Raw genomic sequence first — 17,625 nt, 5'->3', positions numbered from 1 at the left:
TATGCAAAGGGGACGGCTTTAAAATACCAGAATCTTTAATATATAAAGATGTTCATTATAGTGCAATTCTATAAAAGAGAAAAATCAGAACCAACCTAAACATTCACCAACAGAGTATGGGTTAATAAACTATGTTCATTCTCTTCTGTGAATATTGTGCAATCTTGAAAAATGAGATTAAGAAGATAAAAAAATGGGGGAAGAAAGAGGAGGCAAAACTCTAATATATTATGATTCACATAATAAAAATATGCTTATCAAATAACTAGAAGGAAATGCAGAAAATTTTTAATAGTGAATATGAGGGGGCTGGAATTTATTTAGCACAATCTTTTTATTTCCCTATTTTCTGATTTCTCTGTAATATCATTAGGTTATTTTAATTATTTAAAAATTAACTTATTAAAACAAATGTTAGCATACATCTAACTGCAGCCAGGGAATAATTTATTTAATAATATCCGTTTCAGATAAAGCATGACTACTGCTTCCCTTCCAATTCAACAAGCACCACTAGCATCACTCTGTGCCAGGCACGATGGGGGTCCCTAAGGAAAAACGTATCGGTGCACTCGTGAGACACAGCGTGCTATTAAAAGAACTCCATAGGCTTTGAGGTTGGACAGACCCAGGCTTCAGTCTCCACTGTGCCACTTCCCAGAAGTGACTGAGAGTACCAATAACCTATCTATGGCAAGTTACCTAACCTCGCTCAACCTCAGTTTCCGTATCTATACTGGCATTCATGCCAGTGTGGGGACCAAGAACAGTCTGCCCAGGGAAGGAGCCCACCAGAAAGCTGCTCCAACTTGGAAAGCACTGCAGGTGGCAGTTTATTTCCTATTTTATAAATCTGTTCTTAAAACATGATTAGTTTATTTTAAAGCGATCAAATTAAAACAATGTCATACCTGTATACCCAGAGAACATAACACAGAGTCCAGAAATAGACCTAAGTACAAGGAAATTAAATATAAGATTAAAATGGCATTTTATATCAGGGAGGAAAAGCTGGATCATTCAATTATTGATGTTACAGAAGCAGCTCACCATTTGGGGAAAAAAACAGAGTCTGATCCCTATGCTTTGCTTTAAAGCAAATACATTTCAGATGGATAAACAATTTAAATGTAAGAAGACAAAATCTATATAAAATAATAGAAGAAATAAGGGTGAATATTTTGTTTGTTTGTTTCCAGGTATTTGATATTGTAAACAACCCTATTATGAGCACTTTTGCACATTTCCAATAGTATACAGGCACGAGTATTTCTTGGGTGTATGTTCCTACGAGGCAAATCGTGGATTTATTAAATCAAATAAATGTTAACTTTTTTTCAAACCAGCTTAAACATTTTTAAGTGCACAGTTCAGTTTTGCTACATATGGCCCTAGTGTTGTGCAACAGATCTCTAGCACTTTTCCAACTTGCAAAACGGAAACTCTATACCTATCGAACAAACATCATCTCCCTATTTCCCCTTTCCCTGGCCTGTCAACTACCATTCTACTTTGTGTTTCTATGAATTCTACTACTTTAGAGATCTAACAGGAGTAGAATCATACAAAATTCATTTTTTTGAGACTGGCTGATTTCCTTTATCATGATGTCTTCAAAGTGTACCCAGACTGCAGCGTGTGACAGGATTTCCTTCTTTTTAAAGGCTGAATAATATTCCATGTTTTGTATATATTACATTTTGTTTATCCATTCATTAAAGGACGTATGAGTTACTTCCACCTCTTGGCTACTGTGAGTAATGCTGCAATGAATGGATTACAAATACCTTTTTAAGATCCTGCTTTGAATTCTTTTAGATATATACCCAGGAGAAGGACTGCCCTATAATATGGTAATTCTATTTTCACTTTTTTGAGGAAATGCCATGCTGTTTTCCACAGCAACTACAGCAACAGTACATGAAGGTTCCAATTTCTCCACATTCTTATCAACATTTATTTTGTTTTTTGATAGTGGCCATCCTAATGAGTGTGAGATGATATCTCATTGTGGTTTTAAACTGCATTTCTGTAATGATTAGTGATGTTAAATACATTTTCACATATTTGTTGGCTATTCGTGTATCTTCTTTGGAGAAATGTCTACTCAAGCCCTTTACCCATTTTTTTTAATTGAGTTGTTATTGAGTTGTAAGAGTTCTTTATATATTCTAGAAACTAACCCCTTATCAGATATAAGATTTGCAAATATTTCCTCCTTCTTTCCTACATTTCCTTCTGTAGGCTGCCTTTTTTTTACTATAAATTCTTAACATAGGGAAGTCTTTTCAAGTGTGACACACACAAAAAGTAGAATCCAAAAGACCAAAATATAAACATTAAAAAAGTAAACATTTTATTTAACCACCACTAAATAATTTTTTTTAAGGAAAAAGAAATACTTGGAATCTAAATAGCAAAAAGTCAGTATCTCTAAAATCTAAAGAGCTTTAAAAAAAATAAAGAAAAACTAAACACCCCAAGAAAAAAATGGGCAAAATGCTTGAATAGACAATTCACAAAAGAAACACAAGTGGCTAACAAAAATATACTAATAGGTCTTCAGCATCATTTGTTTGCCCATCAGGACATCAAAGACTAAAAATACTGGCAATACAAGGTGATGGCCACAATGTGCAAAATGAGCACTCACAATCTCCTAGCAGAAAGGTAAACTGATACCATTTGTATAATGTGAATATGCTGGGATACAGCAATGGGCCTTTTAGTGAGTGATGCGAAGAAGATTACCATACAAATGAAACATCGCATGTAAAAGGTTTAAAAATAACCAAAATCCCACAAGCGCTGAGTTTGAGGACATATACAGTGGAAACACAACGCAGTCAGTAATAAAATGACAAATTTACTGATGAAAAAAGGTATCAATAAGCATAAAAAGCAAGCAAGCCACCTAAGAGCATGAAGAATATAATCTCATTTCTATAAATATTTACATACATATTTAAATATGCAGAGAGATGATATGAATAATGTTCATCAAAATGGGAACAGTGGTAGGATTTGTGGTGATTTTTTAAAAAGAATAATCATGTTTTTCTATATTGCTGCTTGAATGTTTTTGTAATAAACATTATTTTTATAATTTGGGGGGGGAAAGAACCTATTTTCACTTAGGAAAAAAAACCAGAAATGTAGAACCAACTCTTAGATGGTCATTTCATACTCAGAAACCAGACTGGAGACAGCCTAGGGCAGGGTAGTCAGGATGTTCTGAATTTAGTTTGGGCTCAGACACTAATTAGCTGAATGACCTTGGGAAGTTACTTCTTTGTGCCTTGATTTTCTCACCTGTAAATAAAGTTGGTATAATGCTACATTACAGAGTATTTTGAGGATAAAGAGACTAACACTGAACCGAGTAGGGTGAGTTAATTATTAAAAGCACCTGGCTGTCCCTGGCTCTTATTAGGAGCTCAAAATGTGTTGAGTAATTGAATGGGATAGATGGTTAAGCAGATAGTTCATCAGGAAAGACAGATATCTAAAGGATGGAAAGATGAAATGGGTGGAGGAGTGGGTCAGTAGAGAGAAGGATGAATAGGTGAAGAGCTAGCTAGCCAGACACACGGATTGGTGAGTAGACAGACGGAATGTCAGCCTGTGTTTTCCAAAGATGGCTACATCAATACATATCCCATCGTACATGCTCAGTGTGACACTGACCCAGTTCCACAGAGAGGTGGAGTTTACATCTCTCCCGTTGAACTGGGGCACACTTGTATAACTGCATCAACCAATAGACTGGGGTGGAAGTCATGCTGCATGACATCTGAGGCTAAATCATCCAAGGAGATGCTGTATCTGTTTGGCTCTCTCTCTTCATAGGACATGTGCCTTTGGAGCCTCAAGGCACCATGTAGAAGTCCAGACAAGTATGAAGCCTTTATGCTGGAGAGACCAATGGAGATAAATGCAAAGATAGATTAGCTAGATTGGATGCATAGATTAGATACATAGAGATTAGATACATAGATGGATAGGTGGATTGGATAGAGATAAGGTAGAAATATGGATGGATAGAAGGATCAGGAGAAAGATCAATAGATAGGCAAGTAGGTAGGTAGACAGACAAGATAGATAGATGGATGCTCCAGAAGTCTGGCTGTTTAAGTCTTCTGAGCCCTGGAACCAAACATGACATTGGAGAAGCCTGTAAGATGACCCCAACTCCAGCCACCCTCTACAACCACAGAGAGACCCTGAACTAGACTGACCAACTGAGCCACTCCCAAATTCCCAACCCACAGAAACCATGAGCAACAATAAATGATTACTGTTGTTTTAAAAACACTAAGTTTTGGGGTGATCTGTTATACAGTAATAGATACCTAATACGGATGGTGAGATGAGTATATGTGGGTGGGAGGAGGGACTGATGCAGAATAACTAACTTGTCTACATGGTACATCTCTCTTTGTTCTGACAGCTTCCTGCTTACCTACCTATTACAAGCCTTTCTCACCTTGACTGTTTATACCTCCAAAAGTCAACGCCCTAAGCTCTGATCCTCTGATTAATTGCCCTCCTGCCTCTTGAACAAATTAACAGGACATGTTTTCTGAGACCACCTAGTGGACCACCTAGTCTATTCTACAGTAGGGAAAACTGAGGCCCAAAGAAGGCAAAGAAATTCCCCTAACCACGGCTGAGTTAGGAGTAGTGCTCAGACGAGAGCCCTGAAGCCCACGGCTATTTCTCCTCCAGTAGCCTGTAGGCTTCAGGTATACCTGAGTTTGAGTCCTGCCTCCACCACTCACTGCCTGTGACGGCAGTCCCATCAGGGCAGCAAGCAATGCTGCAGGCCCTGGCTCGGACGTGCTAGAGCTCTTGGCTCCAAGCATACCTTACATCTGTCTGGGCATAAATTTGCATTCTGAATCCAGGAGGCCCCGATTCCAAGTATGTCAAATGTAATTAATTACAGCAAACCTTCTGCAACTGTTTTCAAACGCTATGTTAAAGGCTCAGGGCGCCTGAAACACACCGCCCAGGTCCACCGAGGCGCGCAGGGAACTGGGGAATGGGAGACAGCGCGTGCCGTACCCAGAACCCCTGAGTGGGGAGGGCAACCTCCCATGATAGCACGGTTCAGGACAACCCCACAGTGAAGTTGAGGGCATCGGCAGAGCATCTAACGGAACTGGGTTCAGGTCCCAGCAACTCAGCTCTACATCTTGGCCAAGTTACTTCACCTTCCTCCACTGTAAACCACGAATGGTAAGACTCCTCACCTCAAAGGGCAGTTGTGAGCCTGGAATTTGGCATCCAGGTGAATTTGAATCCAACTGCCCTCTACCAGCTGTGTGCCCTTAGGCAATTCCATTCATGTCCAAATCTCAATTCTCTAATATATTAAAAAAAATACAGAAAAATCCCTACTTTACAGGGTGACTGTATTAAATGAGATAATAGATGTTAGATGCTTAGCACTCCACCTAGCATATAACGAGCCAGCAAACGTGCAACGATTATAGTTCAAGGCAGACAAATTCTACTTTGTAAAAATCAAGTGAGAGAAACAAGAGTGCTAAACTTCAGCCTTTTGACAGAATGAATTCCTGATTAAAGAACAAAAATTTGTAAGGTTGAATTTCAAACACATCACTCAAACTCCTTTCTAAACACTAAGCTCAGGAGAACTGGCCTGGAAAGTTAGACCTGGCTTCCAGTTTAGCTTTGCGGCTCAATCCAAGGTTAGTCACCCTCCTCCAGGTCTCTATGCCAGGGGAGCCAGGTAATCTGCCAGCTCTGTCCACTAGGGCAGTACGCCCTCTAGGTTTTCTAGAAGCCTTGCTTCCCAAATCATTACAGGGAGCAGACAGGACTTGGTAAGAGAATCGCTTCCATCCCCCAGGACCCAAAATCCACAGCCCCTAATGTGACCTGGGTTTCTATGCCCAAACCAGCCCTAAACTGCACTCTGATTCAAAAAGACCCTACTTAAAAACTAAACAGACTGAAAAATTTTTTGGCAAGCAGAGAAATTGTTGGGGGGTAATCTTTTAGATCTGTGTGTGCTCATCTTCTTAGATTTACTTTCTTTCAAAGTGTTTAATTAATGCTTGTGGTGGGGAGGATATAGATCAAGTGGTAAAGCACATGCCTAGTGTGCATGAAGTTCTGGGTTCAAACCCCGCTACCTCCTCTAAGAATAAATAAATAAATAAACCTAATTCCCCCCAAAAAAAAGATGGAAAAAGTTTTTTAAAAAAAGAAATGATGATAATTAATGCTTAGGGGAAGGGAGAAACAAAGTGGGAAACAGTTCTATTTTTTCCCCCTGAATTTCTAATATCTCTCTGTCTCTGTCTGTCCTTCTCTCAAGTTCCCATTACCCCTCCATTTTAACCACCTAGTGATGCTGATATCTCTACCACTACATCATTCTTCCTTCACAATCCCAAACTCTAATCCCAGACTAGTATCAATCCCAGACTCTTGGAGTCTGTCCAGTGACCTGATGAAGCTGCCATGTGACACTGAGCAAGCCACTCCCCCTCTGTGGTGGGGATACAGGTTGGCTTAGATCAGGACTGTCCAACAGAAATGTAATAAATGCCACATAGGTCATTTCGAATTTTCTAGTAGCCACACTGTAAAAAATGAAAATAAAAACAAGTGAGATTAATTTTAATAATATCTTATTTAACCCAGTATATAAAATGCTATCATTTCAACCTATAACCCATATTTTCAAAAATAACCCAAGGTCTTCTACAGTCATTTCTTCCTACTAAGGGTTTAAGATCTGGACCGAGAGAAGAGAAAATTATAATTCAATAAAAAAAGAAAGAAAGAAAAGAAAACCCAGCGTGAATTTTATACTTACAGCGCATCTCAATTCAGGCTAGCCACGTTTCAACTGCTCAATAGTCACATGCGGCTAGTGGTTAGCAATACATATTGGATGGCACAGACTTAGTAATCTCCATGAACCTTTTTAGCTCTAGACTCCTCTGATCCAAAAAGACTAGCCTCACAACAAATTCCACCTCAAGCTAGTAGCACCCCAGGGAAGTTTTTCTTCCCTGAGGCCTCATTTCAGGCCAGTTTCAGTTTTATTTCACATCAGTTTCACTTTCTGCTTTTCCAGCATACATTATAAGGAACACCCACATAAACGCACTTAAATTTTTATAGTTATTTTTTTCCCAGTTGATGGAAAAAAAAGATCTCCAGCATCCAAAAAAAATCTCTTCTCTCTGGGTATTTCAAGGGCCCTCGCTATGTCCACTTGTCTCACAAAACTCTGAACCCAAAATAAAACAAGACACAAACTCTCTGCAATATTTCACCCGATAAAAATTCCCATCCTCAATTCTCTACAAGAATGTTGGGGCTGGTGGGAATGTGTCCAGGCAGAGGCTCAAAGCTGAGAGGTAGAATGGCTAGCCCCTCAGGCATGCTGTCTTGGACAATAACACATCCAGTAAGGGAGCCAAGACAGCTTCTGACTTTGAATGTTACCAGCAAACTGCAAGCCAGGGGCTTGCCATGGACACTGGGGCCTCCTCCACTTGGCAGGAGTCATTTCCACCCATAGGGGCGATATCAGATTTCATTTCTCCCTGGATCCCCCCTTCCCAGGACCAGGGCTGGCCCCTGGGAATCGGAGATTCCATCCCTGACAGAGAACTCGCTTCACTAGAAAGCAAATGTTCCTGGGTTTTCTATAGCAGAGTGGGGAGCAGAGCATCACCTGACTCTGCTTTTTTCTCTTTAGCTCATATATGAAGCCTCCTTCTGCTTTGTCAGCCAAAATATTTATATCATTTGTCTGTCGACTCAATACCATCCTCACCTCGGCCTCCCTCCTTTTCTTTTTCAGAAAAGAAAGGAGTTGTCGCCAACTTGTTTCTCCAGTTCTTCTTTGCTTATGATGCACTTTTCGGTCTGTTAACTCATGGGCTGTTTGCAGGAAGCCTGTGAGGGGTGGGTATGAGTGGTCTGTTCTCCCACTTAGCAGATCAACAAACAGAGGCTGCATGGAGTCGGGGTGGGGAGCCAAACCCCAGCGCCTTCCAGGGCGCAGCAGGTCACATACAGGATTGAAATGGAAGGAAGGTGGGGACTGACTCAAACAGATGAACACATAACACTGCAAAAGCCTAGAAGTTCTGAACTTTTTAAACCTTAGGCCAGCAAACAAAATAAAATAAAACCAAAGGATCAGTTCACCTTGTGGGCTCCCATCTGTGACTGTGGGTTTATACAATTTACCCAACAAGGCACTAATAACTAGTGATTAGTGCTAGTTCTAAAAATTAACAGGTACAAAACAAAAACAAAATAATCTATACGGAAGACTTCAGAGTTTAAAAAAACGTTTTCAAATATGCTATCTCATTTCATTCCTGTGAAGGATTATTTCCATCCCAGTACCCAGATGTAGAAATTAAGATTCCGAGGGGCTGAGGAACTCGGCCATGGTCTTAGAGTGTGTAAACAGCAAACTTGTCATAAACCCAGGTCGTCATCCAGGAACCCCAGGGGCCCTGTCCCTCTGCCATGCCATTTGCACCACAGGAGTGAACAAGCAGGTGACACCACCCAACCCAGTGGCCCAGCCACCACCATCTCCCCTTTGAAACTTGATCACTCAGGGATCAGTCAGAGAAGCAGGTCATCCAGTCCTGCTTTGATGACAACCCCAAGGGTATCTAATTATAACAGAGAAGGGAGGAGTCGGGATCCTCTCACTATTTCTCAAGACCAAATTAACTCTAATTCCTTTTGACACGGTGTCTATGCAAATAGCAGGAAAAGCACTGGCTGAGCTAAGAAATCTGAGGCTTGAAGTAGCTCTGCCTATTCACTAAGGTTCTGCACAAGTAACTCCACCTCTTCCCAGACATGTGTGTTTGTGTGTGTGTGATTAGATCAGAAATGACAAATTGGCTTCATGTGGTAGCATCATACTAAGAAGGACTCTGAGGTCACTGGCCAGACTCTATGATCGATTAGTAATGTCTGCCACAGGCTTAAAAATGGGGCGTGGCAACATGTACATTACTTACTTACCATCCCTGGATTAGACGTACAAATAACGTGCTGCAAGAGAAAAGCACTCTGCCCTTTACAAAGTTTTTTGCTCTCATGCCTCACAACTTTTTACAAGAACCCTGTAGCACACTTACCATCATCATCATCATCATTATTATCAGCACCACTTTACAGACATGGAAAACAAAGCACAGGGAAACGAAATACTTCGACAAAGATCACAGAATGATTCTGTAGCGGAGCAGAGAGGGGAGTTGAGCATTATCCCTCCAACTTCCATCTGTCTGTTCTACCCTTGGAAATATCTAGCTGGAGTTCTGCCTTTGGCAGGACAGCTCATCCATGTGGCTGTACAGAAGGGACCACCCGTTAACAAGGCTTCATCTCCCTCCTACTGGCTACTTTCACCTTTTAGAGAAGGGGCAACAGCAAGACACGGAAGGAAAGGAGTGTTAACTTAGAAAGAGTTTCAGATGCTTCTTCCCATGGCTAAGTTCCGCCCTCACTGTACAGGTGGAGAAGCCAAGCCCAGAGATAAGTGAGATAAAAAAAAGAGCAGAATTGGAACTCCCTAATATCACAGTCCACTTCACCAGGACCATGATACTATATACTCAGTTCCAAGGTGCTTAGACTGTTAGATACAACATCGACTTCATAAAGCTTTTTGAGAAGAAAATAAGAGGGAGAAATAGTGAACTAACAGAACACATCTACTGTAAGGCACACCCTAATTTCAGAAATATGAAAATGTGGGAACATGACATTGAGGAAATACGGGATCTTGTGCTCACTTGCTGAGCTGGGACATCAAGTGTTAAAAACCACAGCGTTTTCTAAAACTTACAGAAAAAAAATTAAGCCAATAAACAGAATGTTCTCCGTTTTGTCCCACAGATTTTCCCCGAATCTTTGGCACGTGCAAATGAGAATCCAACCAAAGATGCAGTCTGGTTGAACATCAAATCACACATTTAGCTACTTCATGTGTCCAGCTGTTCTGCAAACAGTCCCCTGACGTCCAGTTCCAGGGCCCATGGCCAAGACCAGCTCTGAGAGCAAACACAGGGTATTGTCAGGTCCCTGCCACCTCAAGGCTCTCTCCTTTTCCACCTCCTCAGAAATGCTGGGTCCCATTTGCCATAGCCGCAAATCAGGGTGACAAGCCTAGATGGCCCCCCAACCATTTTAAGGAAATAGTTTCTGCAACAGGAGTGAACAGGGATGGGGAACTTTTTTAAAATTCCCCAGAACTTGGAAAGTCAAAGAAGCATTCTCTCCATCCAAGGAGCCCTCTCTGATTTATTATTCCAAGGGAGCTACAGGCTTCAGATTCAGCTCTAAGAAAATCTATTTATGGCTCCCTAATAAAACACTGGTTTTGAGCAAATGGCCAAACCCAAATTCGTCACCAACTCTTCACGAGACCCGAATCCAAATGATCTGAGCTTTTTCCAAAAAATCAGATTAAGCCATCAAACATTTACTGAGTTGCTGCTCAACTCAGACCATAAAGTGCCAGACCCTAAAATGAATAGCCCATGATCTCTGCCCTCAAGGAACTCACAAGCTGGTTGGTGAAACAGAAATGCAAATAACCAACTCTCACCTGTGGGCTCAGGGTGTCTGGAAAGTACTGCACGTGGGGGAGGCTCAGGGGGAAGAATAGGACATGCAAGTAGGTGTTGGGGTGGGGAGTCTGGTTTCTCAGGGGGGTGGGGAGAAACGGAGACGAAGGAGAGAAAGGTCACTAGAGACAGGAGGCCCAGTGTGAGCAGACACTCAAAGGTTCACTTGGAATTAAGATTTACCCCTTTAAAGACTGTGCCACAGGCTCTGAAACAAATCCAGAAACACTCAGAGGAGCAGCAGCATCCCTGGAATGATAGTACTGAGAACACTGTTGACAAGCGAGACGTGTAAGGTCCAGGGGATGGCTCATCCTAGTTTGTTTTAAAATAAAGCAACAACCAAAAACGTGTACATTTTCTGTTGATACATAATGCTGCCTACTAAAGATAAGTCACCAAGTTTCCAGAACTACCAAAATTGTTGTCACTGGGACTCAGTCTCCCCAAAAGGACACCCACTGGCCACTGGGTCAGGAGATTACTAATATTTATTGACCACCTTCTAAGGACAACCGTCTAAGGACTGGCTGGCTGTAACACACACATTGCTTCATTTAATCTGAACCAACCCTTCAAGGTCAAGATTAAGACTCCCCAGTTTCCAGATGCAGAAGCTGTGGTTCCAAAACCAGAGATGACTTTCCCAAAGTAACACAAAGTTAACCATGCCATGAGGCTGGATCTCAAACTCTGGTCTGGTTGACCTCAAATCCAACTTTCCATTTCACCAATTGGGTGGATGTTAGAAATTTCTATGCTTCTGACCTAAGGCCAATCCTGGGGGAACTTCCTGGTGGTTCCATGTTCAGTTCAGAAATGGATTTCACTGAAAGACCATCTTTGCACCCAGATCTCCTCCCTGCCCTCAAGCCCCCAACCCTGGTCCTACCTACCTGCTGTCTTCTTCCATCTTCATCCTTCTTCCAGGCAACATTTTATTTAAAACCCACCACCTACAACAGCCTCCTTCGCTGGCACTGCTCCACTTCACCAGCACACATGCTGAGACACGTCATCCTGGAGTTTCTAGCCATCATTTGTCACTTTCAACTAAAGCGCTCTGCCCTAACCTTGGCAGAAGACTGCTTTGGGACAAATAAAAGGAAGGCGTGGACCACTTTGGCCAGAAAAGGCCAAGTGAACGGAACGCATCACCACTATAGGCTGAAGTGCCTCAGAGCACAGAGGGCTCATGAAGTCCCACCAACAAAACCAAGAGCTTTCAAAGATGCGTCACTAACCTTCTGACGCCACCCAGTAACAACAACCAGACGGAACCCTGGTCCAGCCCTGTGCTGTCCCATACAGAAGCCACTAGCCACGTGTGGCTACTGAGCACAAGAAATGTGGCCAGTCAGAAAAGACTTAATACTTTCCCCCCTAAAAAAGAATGTAAAACAACATATCAACAATTCTTTATACTAATGAATATTGAAATGATAGTATGGTAGATATAATACGTTTAATAAACTATATTACTAAAATTAATGTCACTGCTTCTTTTTTTTTTTTTTTTACTTTTTTTAAAGTATTAGCAGAAAATTAAAAATGACATATATGGCTCACATTTGTGGCTCGAATTCTGTTTCGATTGGACAGCGCTGGTCTGACACGATGAAAAGATGAGGAGACCAAGACAGCAATTCTGGAGTTTTTAGGAATGGTGCATTATACACAAAAATATGGACATCCACTCAGAGTCTGATAGAAATTTAAATACAGCACAAACACGAACTCTCTAACTCCAGAAAAATTCCTCTGGCAATCTGAAGTAAAAGTAAAAAATAAAAATAACTGGGACTTCTCTCCCTCCCACCAAGACAGGGATCCCACACGAGCGAAAATCTCCTTTTCAGCCAGAGACCCTGGCAAAGAATGCTGCTTCACTCTGGAAGGACACAGCACCTGTCCTTCCAGTCTCACCCAAGGCCAACAAGCTGGGGTGCCTGCCTGACACCACGCAGCTGAGACGTCTTCACAGCTGATCCTTAAGGCAGGTACAACCAGGGGACAAAACATGTGGCCCAAGATACCTACCCCACGGGGTTCATGAAAAAGTCAACTGGGATAACAAATGAGAAAATATAAGCAGTTACGTGCAGTGTTCTTCAAGCACATCATGGTGGATCACCCAGCTCAGTACCTTTCAAACTCTTTTAACCGTGACTCCCAGGAGGACTTACATTAATCATGCACATACATCATAAATAAAACTAAAGTTTCATGAGACAACACTTACTTTCAATACTGTGTTATGCCTTTGCTACTTTGGGTTCCCCTGTATTCTATTCTGTTCTCTTTTTTTATGCTGATTGTGACCCACTAAATTGATTTTACAACCCACTGAAGGGCGGTGATTCACAGGCTAGCCTGGATGTGGTAAGAGGTACACCCCCTACTCTGTGATGGACACTGCTATTAGACCCCTGCACTCCACTCTCCAGAATATGAGAGTCCAGACGTGATCTCAGAACTCTTCTCAACACTGTGATCCAGGCAGCTACAGCCCATTTCTTGGAGTCAGAGTCAGAGAAGAAACTATTTATTTATTTTATTAATTGAAGTATATAGTCAGTTACAATGTGTCAATTTCTGGTGTACAGCATAATGGAAAACTATGTATTAATATCCTCATTTTGATCCAAAGCTCTCATCTTACAAATGCAAAAACTGAGGCTCAGAAAGAAAAAGTGGTTTGTCCAAGGTCATACAGCAAGACCTTGAGAGACTTATGGCTCCTGTGTACCCACAAAGCCACTTCACTTTCCATCACCAGGGATGAGACACAAATGACAGCAAACATTACAAGAACATGGAAATTTTTCCAAATTTCACCATGACCACGAAAAGTCAGCTTCTACATCCAGTGAAACACACAAGGAAGGTCTTATCACCCTACCAAGGAGAAGACTCAAGGATTCTGAGGTCAAAGGCAAGAGCTGAGTCAAAGTTGGGGGGTGGATTGTATCTGACAATGGAGGAGTTTTTAAACTCTGTTTCTCAACTGGAACAAACCATTGGCTGTTTATCTTCTAGGACCAGGGAGAGGTCACACTTACATTGACCAGCCATCTTTGTTGCTTTCCTTCTGCAAAAGCAAGAGCCCTTGTTCAAGTTCACCTCTGTGCAGGGCTGAAGGTATAAGCAAACCCTTTTTCCTAGCTTGGTCCAAAGTCAAGCTATAAAGCAAGCCCTTGAAATTTCAAACCTTATTAGAAAAAAAAAAAAAAGAAAGAAAGAAAGGAAGAAAGAAACTCCTTAGGCAGAAAAGCAAAACATTAAGTAATAAGAGTCTCCTCTGTGAAACTGAGCATAAATGACCTTTCACCAAAATAACTCAGCCCATCAACAAATTACCACCCCTCAAGTCCAATTTGCCAGATTTTTTGCCCAATATTATAAGAGAGTTTGGTGAGCAGACATGGGCTAATAAAAATTAGCTGGTGTTTCCATTTCTGGTCACATTTCCATCCATGATAGGAGGTGAGAGAGGCAAGGCCCGGGTCAGATCTCTATTCTGAGAGACACCAATAGAAACAAAAGAAAAATGACCCCGCCCCCAATAGTACCATCATGCAACTCGATTTCCTTTACAACAAACATGATCAGAATAAACAATTAAAAGAATGAAAAGAAAAGAAAAAGAAAAGCCAGGCCCACAAGACAGAGATGATTTCCCATTTCTAGCCAGGGGTTCCCTTTAAACTGTAGACAACACGACACAATTTGCAGCACAATGTAATGAAGGAATCTGAGTTGTGTGTCAGGAGATCCAGGACACACAAAGGGACTTGCTGCAATATTTTTATTCCTGGTACCAGAAATAACCTGTTATCTACAACCCTAACTTCTTCTCAGATGTCTGGTAGGGGTGCCCACCCACCCCTCCCTAGTCTAGGGCATAGCTCTCCTCCATCACTTGCTCAACTGGCCTTACTTGTCTCATGAGGCCCCCAGAGCCCTAGGAAATTATAAATTCTTGGACTGTCCTAGGCATCGGCCTAAATAATTCAACAGGAAAAAAATTTTTTTAATTACGCTACTTAAAAAAAAAAAAAAAAGAGGCTCATTCCAAATATGTCAGAATGTGGCCAGCCAGCCCTTAAGGATTTTGTTACTAAAAAAGTAAAAATCTCCCAAATGCAATGGCGATGATGGGAAATGTCGAACCTCTGCCACTGTCAAATATATTTCACAGAATTATATCCCCTTAGAAATCTGAATTTCCACAAAACGGGGCTGGGAATCCATGGACTGGGGCCATGATTTCTTCCCAGATCAGCGGTGGCTGGCAAAAGGGGCTCAGGGTTTCCTGTCCTAGCCCTGTGTGACCCACCACCAGGTCTCATCAAGATCTTACCCTGCAAATGCTAACAATATTTTCCCCTCCTTTTGGACAGAAAAATTAGAACTTTTTTTTTTGGTGCAAAATCCCCAGTAAGTTCAGCCACTAATTTATCACAAATAACCCTTCAACTTTGGGTGGGTACCTTATTTACCTCTGTTAAATTTCAATTCAGTCAATATTTGTCTTCTAAAAAAAAAAATTTTTTTTTGTTTCACCTTGAGTCTTTTGAAGGCTAAAAAACTACATCAAATACTGTTTGTATATGTGCTTTTATGTACCAAAGACAAATACCCTTGGGTTTGGCTTTTGTTTACATTTTGATTTTTTTTTCCTTAAAAACAAAATTAAATTTTGATGCTAGAGTCAGCTGAACTAGTGTTCTACCCCATTTTTTCAACAAGATATTCCACTAGAGAAAATGGATAAAAATCAGAATTTTCACCTCCTCTCTGTCCTTCCCTCTTTTATCTTTCCTTTTTAAGTGAGTAAAATTTTTTCAAAAGAAATCAGACCCACCCCCCCCCCCGAAACGATCAAGGTTAAGGAATTTTTTCCCCTATGAAAGTAATCAAATTTGTGAAAAATATCAAATGTTAATAAACTACCAACCCCACATCACAATCAAAGAGGCCTGAAATCAATCTGGGTTTTTTTAATAATAAATTTTTCAAATTGGAAGATTGAGCAAGCACACAGAAAGGAAAATCTTCTTCCTACCAAGGATTCCTCAATCCTTGTCTTTATCAACTGATTCAGTTGCATGTCATAAAAAATGAGCTTCTGTGAATCCACTGTTAGTTTTTTCATAATAATGTTAATTATGCATATCTTATTTTAATGGCGGTCTCTCCTACAAATCTATGGGCTACTCAATTTGTATAATGTAATGAATTTACATTTTTTTCTCACTAAATATTGCTCAGAAAAGGCTCCTGACATTTTCTGGATAAAACAACAACAAAAAAAGAAATGCCCAGATCTTTCAAGAAACAAAATCAGAAAACAGTCTTAATTATTCCATCAAAACAAACAAACAAAAAAACCCAACACAAAATCCAAGAAATGTAGGGGGAAAAAAAAGACAGGATTTCACTTTAACTTTTCCAGTTTCTGTTTTTCTTTGGAACCTTGGGATTTAAATGCAGTAAAATGTAAATGAAAAAAATTTTTTTAAAACCTACAATTTTTGGGTGTGTCCAAAGCCAACATTTTAGGGTCTATTTTCTCTATTAAATCCTTCCTTCTTGGAAATTGAGAAACTTTAAATATTGCCTAATGGCAAAATTAGTCTTTTTTGCCTGCTGAGCTAAACAAGTTCCAAATTACAATGAAGTACAATTTCTAATTGCTTCAATAGAGCCAATTCACCCAGTTTTCCCTAAACTCAACAATTTCCCTCCTTTTCTCGTCCCAATTAGTTTTTTTCTCAAACTAAAATGAGTTGGGCAGCCAAAATGACTTTGGTTTTAGAAGGCTTTTTGCTTTCTGCCTTTCAAAAACTGAATTCATTCAAATTCCAGCTTAATTTTCATTTACATATTATCTGGATTTGGCTTCAGAAATAAAAATTGTCACCATGCTCTTGGAAAGATTAAAGTGAAAACTGTCACCCCCAGAAAGAAAAAAAAAGAATCTCTTTCCCCTCCACTGCCTTTTAGAGCAAACTTTTGAAAAAATAAGAAATAAAAAATATTTCTTTTCAATTTTAATTTCTTTTTTATTTACAAAATAGTATCCTCTAGGTGGCGTCGTTTTAATGGGAAAAAACTACCGTTTGAAGAAAAATTAGAAAAAAAAAATTGAGAAAGGGAAATATGGCCTAAAAAAAAGATTGTTGCAAAGATAGGGGACCAGAGGGGAAAGACCTCCCGGGGGGTCATCAGGGACCCCGAGCGCACAGAGGGTCAGGGGGAAATTGCAAATTTGCGGGGGAGGGGGGAGAGCTGGAAGGGGTTGCATTTTTGCAAAATGTGAATTGTCCAAACTGAAATGGCTGCTCTGTTCTCTCGCCGCTTTGTTTTCTGGGCTCCGGTCCGAGCCCGGGGCTGGAGGGGGCGCCGGGTGGGGGACCGAAAAGACCCCCGCGTCATCCCCACCCTCCTTACATCCCGCGGCGCCCGGGGGGCCTCTCCAGACCCCAACCCTCCCGTTTGCGCCCACAAAAAGCCCGCAAACATGTCCAGACACTTTGCATTTTGCAAATCTTGCAATGAAGTGGCGCAGCGCCCCGGGCCCCGGCCCCCCGGGGTCCCCCGCGCGGTGCATGCCCCCAGCCCCCCGTCGTACCTGCGGAGCCGCCGCGCCGCCCGGCTGGTTCATGGGTCCGTGCGGGAGGAGGCGGCCCCGGCGCGTCCTGCTCCTCCCGGGCCGGGCTGCTGGTGCGCGCACAATGCCGCCGCCGCCGCCGCCGCCGCCGCCGCTCCCTCCTCCGCCCGCCCCGCTCAGGCCGGGGGGGCGGGGGCGCTGGGGGCGCGCGGGGGGGGGCGCCCAGCCCTCGCCCCCACCCCCGGCCCGCACCGGCCGCCGCCGCTGCCGCCGCCGCCGAGCCGCCCCTCGCGGGGCCGCCGCCGCCGCCCCCCGCCGCCCTGCCCGCCCCCGGGCTGGCCTCGCCGTGCGGCC

At 42.0% G+C, this 17,625-nt stretch overlaps 1 protein-coding gene across 7 annotated transcripts in view; it reads right to left on the bottom strand.

Annotated features, from left to right (window-relative positions):
• The window catches only part of ZNF618 (zinc finger protein 618), a 165,543-nt gene extending 148,136 nt beyond the window's left edge, over positions 1–17,407 (bottom strand). For all 7 annotated transcript variants that reach the window (XM_031450251.2, XM_064490446.1, XM_031450255.2 and 4 more), the window contains exon 1: positions 17,293–17,407. In XM_031450251.2, the coding sequence (XP_031306111.1) occupies positions 17,293–17,325 (33 nt within the window). In that variant the 5' untranslated portion in view covers positions 17,326–17,407. The remainder of the gene's footprint in view (positions 1–17,292) is intronic.
• Between the last annotated feature and the right edge of the window lie 218 nt (positions 17,408–17,625).

Source organism: Camelus dromedarius, chromosome 10, assembly GCF_036321535.1.
Source record: "Camelus dromedarius isolate mCamDro1 chromosome 10, mCamDro1.pat, whole genome shotgun sequence".
Classification (NCBI taxonomy): Eukaryota; Metazoa; Chordata; class Mammalia; order Artiodactyla; family Camelidae; genus Camelus; species Camelus dromedarius.
The sequence above is the reverse complement of the archived record's forward strand: the minus strand, read 5'-3'. Positions and strand labels throughout refer to the sequence as shown.